The 18,160-nt window shown below is 34.1% G+C and overlaps 1 protein-coding gene across 4 annotated transcripts in view; it reads left to right on the top strand.

The window, feature by feature from the left end:
• The window catches only part of IFT88 (intraflagellar transport 88), a 100,663-nt gene that overhangs the window by 79,747 nt on the left and 2,756 nt on the right, over positions 1-18,160 (top strand). For 2 of the 4 annotated variants that reach the window (XM_051986590.1, XM_051986588.1), the window contains one exon: positions 7,648-7,713. The exons of the other annotated variants lie outside the window; for them this stretch is intronic. In XM_051986590.1, the coding sequence (XP_051842550.1) occupies positions 7,648-7,713 (66 nt within the window). The remainder of the gene's footprint in view (positions 1-7,647; positions 7,714-18,160) is intronic. 4 annotated transcript variants of the gene reach the window in all.

Here is an 18,160-nt window from a genome sequence, read left to right as displayed (position 1 = left end):
ATATTTCTCTTTGTAGAAATTTTTTGTTTTTAGTTCTTGGTATAGTCAGGAACTATTATCTATTAAGAATCTAATAAATACTACAACTACTTAAAAGTCCATGTAAGTTCTTGTGGCTATTAGAGCTTTTTTTTTTTTAAATGAAATCTATGTTACCATCCTATTCAAAATATCATGATAAGTTTTTTTTTTTTTTAATTATAACTTTTTATTGACAGAGCCCATGCCAGGGTAATTTTTTACAACATTATCCCTTGCACTCACTTCTATTCCGATTTTCCCCCTCCCTCCCTCCACTCCTTCCCCCAGATGGCAAGCAGTCCTATACAAACAAGTTAAATATGTCACAGTGTATCTTAGATACAGTATATGTGTGCAGAACCGAACAGTTCTCTTATTGCATAGGAAGAATTGGATTATCATGATAAGTTTTAAAAGGAAATGAATGAAGATTTTTGCAATGAAAACAGTAACAAAGAAATTTATTATTCTTTTGATAGCGTGCATTTCATAAATACTTCCTTGGACTCAGATAATCCTGAAATAAAGAAAGCAAAGAAATAAATTGCCCAGCTTATGCTTCATTTTGCTATTCTTAAATGAAGCCATATTTGAATTGACATATTGAATCTCCTAGACTTGACTACTCATACAACTTAGCTGATAAAGAGGAAACTGTATTTAGTAGATCACAGACCATAAAGGCCTTCTATAGGAGGATCTTCAACCACTGAAGAATGGTGTCTTTGCCTTGATTAGTTGTTGAGGCTGATGTTAAGGAACTTTTTGTACCCATGGTAAGTAGAAAGGTATTGGTATCAACAGAAAGGTTTTTACAGGAAGGTAATGACACTAACTTAACAGAATATAGAGATTACAAGAAATTGCCATCCTTTTCTACATAAGATATTGAGCATGATGATTATGTATGCAGTTAGTCTTCATAGTCCCATGGAGACAAATCTAATGCAACCCATTCTTCCAGAATTTGGCAAAAGGTATTACTGGTATAAGAAATCACAATCAAATGTGGTTTAACTTGGGCCGATTCAAATTGTTGAGCTTAGTTTATTCCTTAGTAATTATAACCTACTGAGGACTCTGAAAAGGTCCATAATAATAGACTGGCTAGAGCCAGAGATCCAATTAAATGAGAAACTACCAGATCTGGAGCAATACAAAAAGACACTTTGCAAAAAAAGTTTGAATTTAGGTAGTGCTAGGAAACTATTAAAAGTATTTACTAGGACTGTGTGTGAGAAAGATTATTCTGGTGGTTATTCATAATGTTATTTGGAGGAGGTTAAATAGTTTCTTGTCAAAGTCCAAGTGAATGGTATTAAAGTTGAAAAATCTGAGGAAATAAGAAAATTTGTTTACAATAGGATAGGATAGAATTCCAGAAGTCATAGTGGAATGGTGTAGACAATGGGTCAACCAGATTGAAATCCAAGTTGGAAGATGTAAGAGTGAGTAGAATAAGAGTGTAGATTGGAAGAATGCAGTTAGGGCATGCTCTTGTACCTAAGATATTGAAACCAAATAACTACGATATGGGAACCAATACAACATCAAATAGATTTGTGTGATATACTCCCCTGATAGAAGATTTACAATATAAAGCCATTCCAGGATTTCAAATAGAATTTGGAACATTGATGTTATTTATAGACGTATGGATTTAAATTTTAATTTATTGTTTCTTTTAAAAAAAATTCTTGAGTTCCAAATTTTCTCCCTCTTACCCTCTTATCCCTCCCCCATTCCCTGAAGCAAACAACATTATATCACTTATACATGTAAAATCATGCAAAATCTTTCTATATTAACCCAAATTGTAACCCCAAAAAAAGGGAAGAATTAAAAAGTGAGAAAATTATCTTTTTCAATTTATACTAAGAGTTCAACAGTTCTTTCTCTGGAGGTGGATAACATTTTCTATCATGAGTCCTTCAGAAATGTCTTGGATCATTGTATTTATCAGAGTGACAAAGTTTTTCACAGTTGATCATCATAACAATATTACTCTTACTATGTACAACATTACCTCCTACTTCTTCTCACTTCACTTTGCATCAATTCATATAACTCTTCCCATATTTTTCTGAAACCATTCCCCTTTTCATTTCTGATAGCACAATAATATTTCATCACAATCACATGCCACAACTTATCCAGCCTTTCTCCCATTAATGCCTTCAGTTTCCAATTCTTTGCCACCACACTCACAAAAAAAAAAAAAAAGCCACAATAAGAGTTTTTGTACAAAGAGATCTTTTCTCTTTTTCTCTGATCTGTTTGGGATACAGACTTAGTAGTGGCATTGCTGGGTCAAAGGATATGCACAATTTTATAGCCTTTTGGACACAATTCTAAATTGTTTTCCAGAATGGTTGGACTAGTTCCACCAGAAGTTCATTAGTTAACCTATTTTTACTCATCCTCTCCAGCATTTGTCATTTCTGATAGGTATGAGGTGTTATCTTGCAATTGTTTTAATTTGCCTTTCTCTAATCAGAAGTGATTTAGAGAATTTTATCATATATTCATAAATAACTTTACTTTCTTTTTCTGAAAACTGCTTATATCCTTTGATCATTTATCAATTGGGGCATGGCGTTTTATACATTTGACTCAATCCTATCTTCAATATATATATTTGAGAAATGAAGCCTTTATCAGAGAAACTTGCAGTAAGATTTTTTTATATCACTGCATTGAATATGATTCCTTTTAGCAAAATTTAATTTCCCTGATTCTCTTTTAAAAATTAGATCTATTTTTACTTATGCTTTGTCTGACATCATGATTTCTATCACTGCCTTTTTTTTATTATTACAGTTGAAGCGTTATAGATTCTCTCCCCCCCCCCCCCGATTTTAACTCTATGTATGTCTTTTCAAATATGTCTCTGGTAAACAACAAATTGTTGTATTCTAGTTTTTGATCCATTCTTTTGTCTTCTTGTTTAATGGATGAGCTCATCTCATTCACATTTACAGAAAATTGATGTTTTGATATATATCCCATGAAATTTCTTCTCTAGATGCCCTTTGTTAAAATTTTTTTACCAAGTAATTGGAGTTTGGAGATAGGACAAGAGAGAAAGGCTACATTTAAGTTCAACCTTGTGCTAATATTTAGGATCTATCCTGTTTTCAAAAAGAAAGAAATAAAAACCTTGGGTTAAGAGTTCAGCTTTGTTGTTAGTCTTGTGGCTAAATATCTTCTCAAGAGTTGAATTTCTGATTTGTTCCTGATAGTGTAGCTATCTAGTACTGCCTTAGGAACTGGACTTCTTATCCTCCCTTCCTACCCCCAAACCTGTTCTCACTGTATCTGAGTCACTGGTGACAATATTCAGTGGCTCAATACCTTTGCTTTGGGAAGTAATCTCATTCACAGGATTGTGGTAGGATCTAGATTAGGACAGGATCTCATTGGGTTTTTAGGCTAACCCTTCATTTTACAGAGGAGTACATCAAACAATTAGTTAAGCTTCGGGGTCAGGATTTGATCTCAAGCCCTACAATGTCAGAGTCAGAGATAATGCTATTTCCCCAATTCAGTTTGGACTTTTTGATAATATTTTGTCTTTTACCTCCCACTAAAAACAATAATAGCTATTAATCTTCCAGTTTATGGACTCAAGTCTTTGAATGTCAGTTCTTTAAATAGTTGTTCTCTGGCCTTCCTCCCATGTTCTAACTTTCAGCCAACCTGATGGTCTTGTTCTTTGAGGCTTTTTGCAGTCTGACCTGCCCTTTTGTCAGACCACGCATTGGTCCCAAGTCACAGTATTTTTTAATTTACTTCTTATTTAATGAGAAAAACTAACTTGAAGGGAAATGATTAAGAGATACTTCCTTCCCTGAACTAGGACATCTGGACTAAGGGGTCTTGCCCAACTCTTATGACCTCCTCTAGCCCCATTCTTTCTTACCTAAGCACAGGATGAATGAACTAGATTCCACCCCCTGCTCAATTCCCTCCATTCCCTCTGCTCAAGTTGATTCTTATTATAAATTATTATTGTTAAATAACAATAATACTTATAGAGCACATTAAGGTTTGTCACTATATGGTGATTTAATATTTTGCATATAAATCTATTTCTGTTCATTCTAAATCATATACTTGAACTACTCTGTATTACTATTATCTATATGGTTGAATGGAGTTCAATAAATATATACCATGTATAAAGCTTTTTATTATAAATATTTGTACATATTAATCATTTTAATGTAGTAGCAACACATTGGATTTGACAACTTTTATACCACATTCTCAAAACATAAATTAACCTCTAAAAATAAGTTGGTTATCTTGAGGATTCTGAGAAACCTGTGCCTTTTTTGTAACTTTGTATTAGAATAGCAGCAAAGCAAAGGGAGCCTGGCAAGTGTAGCCATACTGCAAGGAATCATTACATTGGGAAGCAATAGCTGATTTTCAGTATATGGTGGTTGGGACCTATGGGATTACCTGAAATTAGGAGGGTATCTAACTCTACAATATTGAGCATATATATTTGAATTAAATAATCATAAATCTTTATTGTTTGAGTAATAGTCTGATTGCACTTAAAATATTAGATTTGAGATAAATTCCCTGTGTTCCATCACTTTAATTAGGGAATTCTTCAATGTGATCACTTCCTAATCTACCTCTTTTACATCTATTACATGAGCAGGCTTATGTTTTCTGGATATACTAGAAGACATATTAGCTTATTCATGCTGCTGAGGTATCCCTTGGTTTTTTGGTCTAGATTAGTGGTTTCAACCAATTGTTAAAGAACTATCAGTGAGGAAATTCTACTACAGGCACCTCATCTGTAACTTAATATTTTTAGACAATTGCCTGAGACTTTGAAACATTGTCACACAATTCATGTGCAGTAGAGGCAGGGAATGAATTCAGGTGGTCTTGACTAATAGGCCAACTTATCTACTATGCAACCCTGCCTCTCATGGTACCATTTAAGAGACAGAAAATTTAATAGTTCCTTCATGTCTTTATAATAATTTTAAATTCCTAAGCTACAAAATAAAAGCTCTTTTACTGCTGATTTTAATATAACATAATATGATAAGGTAATGAAGCTTCAGAATTGACTATAACATTTTTCTTTATAGTAAGAAATAAAATCCAAATATACATGCTAACCAAAATAGTGTTATCATTTAATGGGATGATCTTTTAAATAACTTTTATTGATTTATGATTTTAAAATCTAAACAGTATATATATAACACTAAACAAATCTTATTTAGAGCTCAGAAAAATCTTTGCAGTTGTCTGTTAGCTTCTGTACAGAAATGTTCTTCATTATTTCATATTTAGAGAAAAATGTTTCATTTAATTGCCAACTTACATTATCTCACTAATATTTTTGTTAGTTTTTTCTCATTTCCATTAACACTTTATTTAGTATGATTTCAATTTCCATTTCTCTCCTTCTAGGCTGTTCTTTTTTTCTTAGTAATTTATTCTTGATGTGAATTGTAAACTTCATATAATAGGCCAGTTTAAATTTTTTTTTACTTATTTTAGAATTCACATATTCTAATGTTTGTTGCAAATTACAGATAAAGGACACATATTACATTGAAATTGAATTATGCTTATTCAGCTTTTTAAAAATACAATGAAACCTTATAAATTTGGACCATTCATGAAACCCAGTATATTACCATACCCAAACTGATTTCCTTTTCTCATTTCTTCTCTCTTGCCACTACCCAAGAATAAAAAAGTTATTTTTTCCTATCAAAAATTGGATTGTATCCTAACTTCTTCTCTACCCTCTTTTCACTCTCACTTCTGTCCCCTCTATCTCCCCCATCTTTGCTGTCTAGCAGTTTTCTTTTAAATGCCTTGGCTTCAAGTAAGTAACTATACTCTAATGTGAGAGAATTTTGGAGTTCAAGTTGTATATGGCTGAGGTGTATCTCAAAGATAATTTCACATTTAACAGTTTTGAAGTACTAAACATTGCCTTCAAAATTTTCTTTTATCACTTCCAACTTAAGTTGACAGACTCTTTCTCTAGGACCTAATCTGTGGGATTTCAGTTCTTTGGATTAGTCAACCCTATTTTTACTTTTTAGTTTTAGGTTTAGCTACCCTTTCTATCATCTCAACTGATTTTCTCCCTTCCTTCTCCCCTTCTCTCATTCATCTCTCTTTTAATAGCTTACAATAGTGGGAAAAGCATTGGACTTTAGGGTCAAAACCTGAATTTGAGGCCCATTTTTTTCTAGTTATTGTATGATCCCTATTTCCAGGCACTTCATTCCACCTAAGTGAATGGATGAATGAGCACTTATGAAATGCTTGTTATGTGCCAAGCACTGAGAATACAAATACAGAAGTGAGTCAATCTCTGCCCTAAAGGAGTTTATCTTCTATAGGGAGAAACTACATACACAGGGGAATAATAGCCAGAAAGAGATAGAGAGAAGTATGTATCCCGGTGACATGGTCAGCAGGGCTGACTGAGACTGGCCCAATCTGAAGGACAAATTGTAACATAACATACTTACCAATCTAGATATTGAAGGTCCTTGCATAGGGCTTCCACAGTTAGGTATATTAAGTTCCCTCTTCTGAACCCCAGTTTCCTCATCTGTTAAGTGAAGATAATGATACTTTCACTTTGAGGGTCAATGAAATATTGTATATAAAAACACTTTGAAAACTGTAAAGTACTATTTAAATATAGTAATAAGAATTATATTCCCTAGAAATCCTATATTTCTTTCTTATCTCTCCATTTTTAATACCAGTGCCATTAAAAAATATGTTATAATATTCTATAGATCATTTTCCTTATGATCATGTGATTCAGAAGTGAAATATATTTATAATCTCTTCATCATACAAATAAGGAAACTGAGGTCCATAGTCATAAAACTAGTAACTAGCAGAGTCAGAATTTGAAGCCAAATCTTTTGAATTCAGACTCCAATAACTTATTTACTCTGTCATAGGAAGTTTCCTATCCTCTCTTACTTTCTTCTATCTTTGTTTCTTAAAAGCACTTGTTACATCTAAGGAATCAGCCTCAGTTTATAACATTCCCATTCAAGAAATCATAATTTGCGCTTGAATGCTAAGCTTCCTTTTTGCAACACTGAAAAATACTTAAAACTTCACATTTTAACATGAAAATCCCTAGCAATTTTTTTTTTAACTGGATAGGGAAGAGGGCATTTTTGTCAATGACTAAAAGAATAGTCTGGATCAGCAAAATGAGAATATTTTAAAAGAAATTAATTGTTTGAATTTAACAAAAAATATACTGAACCTATAATTATTTTAATAAATGAACATAGACAAAGTGCCTTAATATATGTGTTTCTAATTAGCATATTCAAATATAATTAGTTTATTATGTAAAATATATTTTTAAAGTACTTGATGGTACTTTAAGACTATTTGCAATAGTAGTTTTAATGTGTCTCTGGGCAACTTTGTTTCACATTCATTTGTTTAATAAACTTTTTTCATCTATAATTCAAAAATAAATTTCAGCCCAGCTTATGAATACATTATCACCAACTCTAAATTAGTGTAGTTCAAGTTATCTATTATAGTTGAAAAAGCAGTAGCGCCTAACCAGGACTTTTTATATTATAGGAACATATGATCTTAGAACTGGAAGGGACCTTAAAGGTCATCAGGTTCAACCTCCTCATTTCACAGGTGAGGAAAATAAGACCTAGAGAGGTTGTGATTTGCCCATGGTCACATTACCAATTAGTGGCAGAGCTGGGACTGGAACTCACATTCCTGGACTCCCAATCCTATGCTCTTTTTATTACTGATTCTGTCCATTACTCGACTCAAGATACTTTAGTGTGTTTTACAAGATTAACTTCATAAGAAATAGATGTATTTTAATTATTTGGAGTAAAAATGCATTACTATTTTATATGCAGAATCTCTCTTTAAGGCTATGTCTCCTCGCTACCAAAACATCTAGTCAATTCAGTGAAAAAAAAGTCAGTCAAAACTACCTCACTGCTGGCACTTCCTGGAAAGTTAGCTTCGATTGTAAGAGGAAGGAACCCCAGAACCCTGAGTGCTGCTGATCAGGTGGTCAGACTAAAGTAAAACATACAGTAGGTACTATACAAATCAGATGTCTTATAGTCACTAATAGTAATGGTAATGTCCTGGAAAATATAAAAGTTGGGAAAATACCTATTTTTCTGCCCCCTGAATTAACTGAATTTTAAGGGCCAGATCTTCCATATATTTGTGTTTATCCCCAAAAGAATGTGGTTTGTGGTTTTCTATTTTAGCACAGTTCTTGAATTCTAAAACATTTTGAGCATTGGAATTAGTAAGCTTAATTTTAAAAATTATTTTTCCATAAATACCATTTATGATTTTAAAAGATTTGTTACATTCTTAGGTGTTATTTGTATTATGTTCCTTGGGCCAATATTTTTCCTCAAGGAATATCTCTCTTAATGTTAGGAAGTAAGGTAATAGAAAAATATGATCAATGAGCAGAAAGTAACTTTATAGCTGACTTGTACCTTTTCCACAAGGTGTACATTTACATAATATTACACATATGTAATATTTTCTACAAATTCAGACTTTTAATTTTATATTTATCAAATATTTATCAAAATATATTTCAAGAGTGAGCAAGCATTTTGAATTGCAACTTCCTAACTTTTGCTGCACCTTGATGAGGGAAAACAGAGTCGGAAAGCATAGTCAGAAAGTACTTTGGGGAGTGACAAAGACTTTTCTGTTACCAAGGAACTTACAATGTAATGGGAGACTGGACAAACACTCTAAATACCAGTGAGAAATAAAGAAAAAGAGACTTTGTATCTGTTTTTGGCATTTAATTTTTTGTTTTGTATCATCACAATTTTTGTACTTGTCTTATTCTCCTTACTAAATTGTGAGTTCTTCAAGAACATGTTTTCATCTTTTTAATTCCCCCAAAATCACCTAGCATAGTGTCTTGTGCGTAACAGACACTCAATACATACTTATGTTGTTGAGTCTTTGGTGACCCCTAATTAGAAAATCACAGACCCCTTCTTTTACTAAGGTCCATAGTAGTAGAATGACTTGCCCACTGAAAATGTCATTCTCAGTTTATCAGCAATACTAGTAAAAGAGTTGTTTTCCTTTCAGATTGAACCCACAAACTTGGATCAGTCATCCCCGTTGGACAGCTTTATACATTCTCATTTGCCCAATATACCAAATGTAACAAAAATAAATTTATATTAATAATGAATGGACAGGTTGTGACCCTGGTCAAGTCACTTAACTTAGTCAACTCCTGTAAGGTACAAATCAATGGAAGAAATATCCTCACTTTCCCTACACAGGTTTTTTTAAAAGTATCAAAAGAAAGAACCGCTTGCCATCTGGGGGAGGGAGGAGAGGGAGGGAAGGGAAAAATCGGAAGAGAAGTGAGTGCAAGGGATAATGTTGCAAAAAATTACCCTGGCATGGGTTCTGTCAATAAAAAGCTATTTTAAAAAATAATAATAAAATTAAATTAAAATTAAATCATTAAAAAAAAAGGATCAAAAGACAGTCCTTTAGTCCACATTGGCCCCTTTATCACAATTCCCAAAAGAAAACTGCCTTTTTGCTGGGACATACCTCTGTACTGTATTCTGATATATTACATACTCTCAACAATATTCCATCATCTTTCACCATTCTTGTGAGTTGGTGATTCCTATATGTCAGTCACTGGTGTCCAGGCTACTATAGCCTGACACTTTTCATATTCACTAATAAAGTAAATTTTTTCAGTTCCTGAGTTCCTCCTCTTATGTAGTCAGTAGTGTTAAAGCTGAGTGCATAGCTTTTGGAATAACATGCTGGTTCTAGGTTCTTCTGCTCTAAGGCTATCCTATCTTTGCAACTTGTTTATCTCTGGATGGGCAGCATACATTATCTTCCAGGAATAGAGTCTTTATTTTTCTATCAGAATAATAGATCTTTCTCCTTTAAGTGTATCCCTCTGCTTAAAGTCAGCCCCTGACTAGAGTTGGATGATATATTCCTAATTTAACCTTAGCACTCTACTTAGGATCCCCCAAATAATTATAGCCTACTTGGACAGAGGCTTGGTAAGCCACTGAAACTGTTCCCTTAATAAGCATTGGAAACAAGTGATAAAATATTCTGGAGCTATCAGTAATATACTTATATTATAACCCCCTTTCCCAAGTAGAATATTCTATATATTATAATACTCAATCAAATTGATTCAAAAGACCATAGATCTCACTTCTATACCACTCACAGTTTATTCTTCTATTAATAGGGTTAAATTTATACATAATTAAATGTAGGTTCTTAGGAAGTATTTCAATAAAGTAATAATGCTGATTTTTAACAAATCACAAATCCACAGAGGGATCGTTTTTACAAGGTATTTCAGGGAGGAGAAGAAACAAGAATGTGAGGGAAAAAATCACTACTTTGACATCCTTATATAATATTCATAAAAATTAATTACATATATATGGAGGGTATCACCAATGAAAATGTGAGATAGAAAGTGGTAGGCTTTCACAAATTATTCTCCATAGTAGGCTATATATTGGCTTAAAGATGCAAAGAATACAAGAGCCCATTTTTATTTATTGATTGTTGAATACCTCCTCCATTCCCCCTCCCCCAAAAATATATTTTGGTAGAGCAAAAAGTTCCCTTGTACAGATGATTCTTTCATGAACATGTGAAGGTCATGCAAGATTCTTGGATAAAATGAAATTCAGTTAGCATTACTTAAGCACCTACCATATGCAAAGCAATGTACTAGGTCATTGAAATCTGAGGACAAACCCAAAAACCCTTAAGGTGCTTAAATTCTGCTGAGGGATAAATCATGTACACAGATAAATATAAACAAAATAATGCAAAGTAATTTCAGTGGAAGATTAATAACTTGAGATAGAGAGGGTGCCAGAAAGACTTCAGGTAGAATTTGGTCCTCTTGAAGAGATCTAGGGATTTCAAGAAATGAAATCAAAGGAGAGCATTTTAGGTCTAGGGAATGAGAAAGAGGCTGGAACATACAGTATATGATGGTGAGTAATGTGATATATTAGAAATAGAGGCTGGAACAAGAATTCAGATTCCGAATACAGGAGTTTGTTCTTTGTCCTGGAGGCAGAAAGGAATCACTGAAGGCTTTTTGAACTGGGGGTTGACATCACCAGGTCTGTGCTGTAGGAAGATAAATTTTGGCAGCTGTGTGTGAGACACATTGGAGAGGAAATAATGTAAAAGTAAAAATCGGATCAGGTGATTGCAGCAGCCTAGGTGAGAAGGAATGAGAGCCTGACCTATGAAGTGTGGCAAGGTGAGTATAGAAAAGGAATGAAAGAGAAGTGGAGGTAAAATTAATAAGACTTGGTAGTTAATTAGATATGTGGGATACTTGAGAGAGAAGAGTTAATGATTATTTAAAGGGTGCAAACCATGATTTCTAGAAGGATTGTGGCAGTTAGACGGGAAGTTAAATGGAAGGTTGGATTTGGAAGAAAAGTTCTGTTTTGTACATGTTGAGTTTGAGATACCTGTGGGATGTTAGGATCCAAAATGTCTGGCTGTAGTTGGTGATCTGGAGTTAGAGAATTGAGAAAGAAGAGCAATTAGCGTGTACATATGTGACCATGGAAGTGGTCATTGAATCCAGGAGAGCTAAAGAGATCATTTAGAGCAAGAATTCTTAACATTTTTTTGTGTGTGATGAACATCTTTGACAGCCTCAAGAAGCCTTCTCAGAATGTCTTTAAACACATAAAATAAAATATATAAAATTATTTTAAAAAGGTTAGTGAAAAATATTTTTTTCCCATCCAAGTTCACCAACCCCCTGAAATATATCTGTAGATGCCTTAGGGATTCTTAGGTTAAGAGCCTCTGAAAAAATCCAAGATAGAGCCTTAGAATATACCAGGATGTAGGACATAGATGATAATCTAGCAAAGGATATTGGATCAAACAAAGAAGATGACCAGAAGAAAATAGTGGCACAAAAATCTAGGAACAGAAGTACCCAAGAAGAAAAGGGATTTTCAGCCATGTCAAAAATAGTGATTAAGAAAGACTCAGAGTTAACAGAAGCCTTCTCTCCAAAGTATAGACCTTATTTCAGGTAACTAGCAAGCTTAGGTTAATATTACAAATTTAGTGAGATGCTGCTTGTTTTATGTTCAGCTTCAATTCACCTTTACCAAATATTGGCTAAATTCAGGTATTACATGCAAAGGAAACCCCAAAATGATAAGAAATTTTAGAAAGGAAAAATCCCTTATCCTCCTTTTCATGGAAGAGGTGGAACCTGAGCTGGACCTTGAGAGGAAGAATGGATTTCAGTTATGAGAGATGGGGAGAATACATTTTAGTTATGGAATTTCATATTTCTTACTGCCTAATCATATGCTATACTCCCCATTTTTTGTGGGGAAGGGTTAGAGAAGTGGGATAAGAAAAGTTCAGTGACAGGGTCAAAAGGACCTAAAAAGAACCTAAAGGAGGAATGAAGAGGGCTAGAGTAAATCCTGTTCTATCAGTAAAGTGTCTTTGCTCACATTGTGAGAACAATAGAAGAGACTAGAACAGATGCTAGTAATGTTCTCAGCTGAGGTTGAATACCGCAAGAGATGATACTCAGAACATAAATTAGATCCCGAGCAATGAAGGCCTTGGTTTTCAGAACAAGGAGGTTAGTCTTTATTTGATTAGCAGTGAGGAATCATCAGAGGCTTCTGAACAAAGGAATTATATGGTATGAATAGTAAATTACATAAATTACTCAAGGTATCACTTTGGAGAGTCAATCAAGTAGGAAAGCCAGCTAAGAGATTTTTACAGTAATATATTTTGAAAGGTAATGAGGGAGAAATAGGGTGGCTACAGTAGGTTTAAAAAAGGAGGAATACAAGAGACATTGTGGAGGTAGGTCAACCTACCTCAACTCAACATGTGATTACATTTGGGGAAAAGAGTGAGTCAGAACTCCAAGATTTAATGTCAAGTTGGGAGGGTTGGTATCAGAAACAAGATGATTGGAGAAGGGACAAGTTTTAGGGGAAGATTATGTTTAGTTTCTGATACATCAAACATAAGTTCCCTAGAAGTCATCTGAGTGGTGATAGCTATGCATATAGAACTAAAATTCTGGAGAGGTGTCAGACTTGGAAAAATATAAATTTGGGAATTTTTTTAATGGTAGTGCTAATTGAAGTTATGGATTTGAAGAAAGAGATTTTGGGAGAAGGCAAAGACAGTTATAGGTATATTTAGAGTATGGAAGGAATTTGAGTCAACAAAGGGGACACACAAAAGAAGCTTTTAGGGAAGTAGAACAACTATGATCATCTATTGTCAGAGAAAACAGAAAAATTAATATAAGAGATTATAACTAGTATTAGACTCTGCCGATAGAGGTTAAGGAGAATGAGAACCCAAAATGTGGATTCATCAATAGAGATAATTAGACACTGGGGGGTGGGGGGAGGGAAGAGACAGAGACAGAGAGAGAGAGAGAGAGATCAGTTTTATTAGAGTGACGAGAGACTATGGATGAAGAAGTGGATGAAGCGAAAAAAATGATTATAGATTGCTCTTTTTAGAAATTTACGAAGGAGAAAAGATAGCTTGAAGAACAGCAAAGATAAGCAAAAGTTTGAAAATTTTATTTTTTGTCTTAGGGCAACTTTAAAATCTCAAAATCAAAAGAGGCCCCAAATGCTGATAGCTGAATACTTTGTATATATAATCTATATTATAAGCTATAAGTGATCATCCAGCCTTCTCTTCAAGATCTTCAGTGAAGGAGAACCTCTAGCTCCAAGACAGCTGATTCCACTTGTTGGATAGTTCTAATCGTTAAGAAGTTTCTTTAAATTAAACCTAAATTTCCCACTTGTGGTCTGTCCTAGTTCTGTCATTAGGGGTAAAGAACAACCTATCTAATCCCTCTTTCACATAGGAGCTCTTTAAGTATTTGCAAATAGTAGTTATGTGTACCTCACCCCCATTTCAAGTCTCCTCTTCAGGGGAAATATCCCCATTTCTTCAACTGATCTTTGTATGGTATAATATCACAGCTTTTCATCTTCCTGGTGTCTACTTATAGCTCTCATCCTAAGCTTGTGATATTAATTTTTCAAGATTAAATATAAGAGTCTGCATTTTTACTTATTAAATTCACCAACTTAGATTTGTCTTTTTGGATACTGATTTTGTCATCTAGTAGTTGAGCTGTCTCTCTCAGCTTTATGTTATCTGCGAGTTTGATATGCATGCTATCAATGCTTTTGCCCAAGTCTTTGATAAAAATATTAAGCAGCCTAGGGCTGCCACGAGTCTCTGAAGTGCTCTACTACAGATTTCTTTTCTAAGTGCTATTTGACTAGTAAACACGACCATTTGAGTCTGATTATTCAATTTGGAATTCTACACACACACACACACACACATAACACACACACACACACACAGAGTCACACACACATATACTCATGTAGCTCATAATTTTCCATCTTTTCCACAAGAATAACTATATAGATAGCATTCTGATCTACTTACTTACTTGCTAGTAAAACAATAGAAATAAGGTTATTCTTGGCAAAAGGGAAGGGACTTCCCAAGAGAAAAAGGTTGGAGATGCTTGAAAGAGAAGACATAATTGATAGATAAAGCCATGAAGGAAGAAGAAGAGGATAAAAACATCAAAGACACAATTTGAGTGATTATTCTTGGCAAGAAGGCTAGCCAATTCACCATCTAAGATTAGAGGGGAAAAAATACATTCAAGATCCTAGAATGATCTGGAATTTGCATGGATAACTTTGACCATGGGAAAGTATCAGGTGAAGTCATCTACTGTTGAGAGAGGGAGGACATGTAGTTGGAAGATTGAGGGAGAGATATTAAGAACAACCACAATTTGGAATAAGATAAAAAGTTGGGATATAAATAAAAGTATTTCCAAGCACTAATGAAAGCCATATTGAGAGTTAATGGAATAAATTTGTAATGGATTTAGTTAAAATAGTTTCATTATTTCCTCCAATATTTATCCTATCAGAAGCAGTGCTTATGATTGGGCTTCATTCTCAGAATTCACATGAGATACCCACAAGAGACTCAAAAATCACCACTTTAAACTCCTGTCTGGTCTGTGACCCCATAATGCTAAAATTGCTCAGTTTCATTTATTCAGTGTAGATTGGTCCTAATTTTTATTTGAAGGTAAATTTTCTGGAAATACAGATGCTATAAGTGTTTGGGACATAGCAAAAATAGGGCTTCCTCATCAGACTACGTGGACATCATATACTTCTATTATAGCTTATGATGTATACAATGAATGCTTTGGAAATAAGGACACCTGGTCTTGGCAGAAAGTCCTTTATATTAAGCTATTAGAACAAAGGAAAATCAAACTATCCTTAAAGCCATCAGACCCATCCTGATAAAGAATTCATCCTATCTAGCAACCAGCTGACTACCAAAAAAAAAAAAATAATAATAATAATAATAATAAGTTGGACCATTATACCAGATGCTGTATATTGAAAAGTGGTTCCTGGGACTGAGCTGATGCTCATTTAGGAGAAGACAAAACTGGGAATAGACTTTTTGAGCTACTGAGCTGCACATTTTCATGAAAGGTCTTAGAACCAAATTACTGCAGATGGTATCTGTCTGAAAAGGTGAATACTAGGGAAAGTCCTCTTAGCTGTTTAGAGCAACAAAAGCCATCCTGCACTGCTTAGAGAAGCTCCTTTGGAGAATATCCTCCATGTTTTACCTTAATAAGTCTTAGATTATTTAAATACAGTCTTATAGCAATTGAGAACCATATTTTTCATCTAGGCCTTATGACTTGGCAGCATCTGATTCCTAAGACATAGAAGAAGTCAATCAAGTAAAGAGTTTCTATGCAACCCTAAATCTCAAAAACTTACTGTTTTCCCATGTTATCAACCAACAAAAATATATCTCTGAAAAATGGAATCAGTATGTTATTGTTATTGTATTCCAGTACTTTTGATCAAGTACTTTTAAAACTGATCTGACTAAAAGGCATGGTATTTTCCATGAACACTTCATCCTTTCCTTTTCCTTATTTGAAATGTCTATCACTTATCCCTGATAAATCCTAACTGCCTTGAAGGAGACGTTATGTTAAGGCCCTCTATCAAATCCCATTCTTAATTCAAATAGACCACAAACATTGTCTCTTATCTTCTCAAACATTCTTTGGGAGAATTTTCCTAGTCCTGATCACTTCACCCAGAAAGGATGGTATGCTCCAACCTTTCACATGAACTTCCCATCCACTATAAATTTAACAATAATTAGTCTTGGTCTTTCCCCAGTTTTGTTTTCCAATCCCCTAAATTCATTTCCCCTTTTCCATCCCCATCATCTTCATCATCTTCTGAAATACTTTAAGGTCTAGCTCAGGTTGTTACTTATTCCCCTTTCTATGTTTTTCCTACCTCATTGGTTGACTCCTTATTTTTTTAATCTCTTCTGTGCTCTTACCATCTTCTAATTTATATTATTTATATTACCCTTATTTCCCCCATTAGTGTGTAAGTTCCTTAAAGTTGGGACTGGTATCTTATTCATCTTTTTATCTCCCATAATACCTTGTTTAAATACTTGTCAGATTAGATCAAATTTGTTATCAGTGCTAAAAACAAGAATATTTTACTTCATTTCATCAGGTCATAGTATCATTCATATATTTACTTGACTATTTCCAAAGAACTCACAGAGAGTTCATTAGTGTAAAGTACTTCTAATACCTATTCCATTTAAATTTCTTGCACATCTCATTTTGATGTTTTCATAAATCTCCTATTTGGTCATAAATTGGCCCAAATTATTCATTACATGATGACGAATCACCATTTGGTGATGAGTCTCTATGGATGTAGCTAGGCCAGGCCTTGTAGGAGAGAGAAATGCACAGTGTATTATCAGGCCCATACTCAAAGACATTACCAGCATGGACAGGACTAGCAGAGTTTCTGCTCTGCTGTCAGAATTTTTAAGAACCTAGAGTAACTTCTCTGCCAGGATGAGAGTATCATAATAAGACTTTAGTGAAAGGCCATGCAATGAATGTCAAACACACACACAAAAAAAGTTATACTTAATACTTCCTTGATAAAAAATGTCTTTTATAGTAATTTAATCATATACAGAGGACAAATATATAGGACATGAGGCATTCAGTTCTTGATTTATTCTGCATTTAGGTGTCCTTTGCTTTTGATAATTTTCCCTAGCTAATCCGGCAAAGTCTCTCTTCCCTTGTAAGGCAAATTCACTTTTTATTTGAAGACAGCATATGGTGAAAGTTTACGTAGCAGGTTTCTTAGTTTTAATTCATTTGTGTCCTGAATAGAGCCTGTGTTATGTAAGTCACCTAACCTACAAAAAGACTTCTTATAGTTTAAAAACTGGCATTCTAGCATTTCTCAAACAGGTGTGTGTTGTTTTTCCTGCCTACCATGGGTTGATGTTTTTATAACATCAATCAAGACAAGGTGCAGTCTCCCTTGTAAGCAGAAGTTGAGTTAGACTTTATCCCAGCTGACAGAATTTCAGTCTTGGTAATAAAACAAAAAAGCAGTTCAAGGTTTCATTAGCAGAAAAACATTGGCCATGTCCAAAATGCTGCTTTAACAGTGAGATTGGAATTTTACTTTATCTGAGTGTTGGGTAGTTGTCAGGACAGCTACATTCCATGGGGCCCTACACACTAATCAGGGCTTTGAATAGAATGTACACAGCCGGCTATAAAGGCAGAAATGTCTATACAAGCAACAATTCCTTACTTTTATATTGAGTTTTACAGTTTTCAAAGCATTTTTCACATGACCTCATTTTACTGATTCTCCAAAATGTTCTCATGAGAAAGGCAAGGTAGATATTGTTGGCCCCATTTTGCAGATGAAGAAACAGACTGAGAGGTCACTTGCCAAAAATCACAAATAAGACCAGCAAGTGACAAAACCTAGGCTCATGTAACTCCTTCCTGTCCATTGCTCTTGCTAACTAAGCAGATAGCTAAATGTATGCTTCTAATGCCCTTTACCAGAAAGATTTCCCCTGCTAA

This window comes from Antechinus flavipes, chromosome 3, assembly GCF_016432865.1.
Source record: "Antechinus flavipes isolate AdamAnt ecotype Samford, QLD, Australia chromosome 3, AdamAnt_v2, whole genome shotgun sequence".
Taxonomy (NCBI): domain Eukaryota; kingdom Metazoa; phylum Chordata; class Mammalia; order Dasyuromorphia; family Dasyuridae; genus Antechinus; species Antechinus flavipes.
Note: the sequence above shows the minus strand (reverse complement) of the source record. Positions and strands in the feature narration are given on the sequence as shown.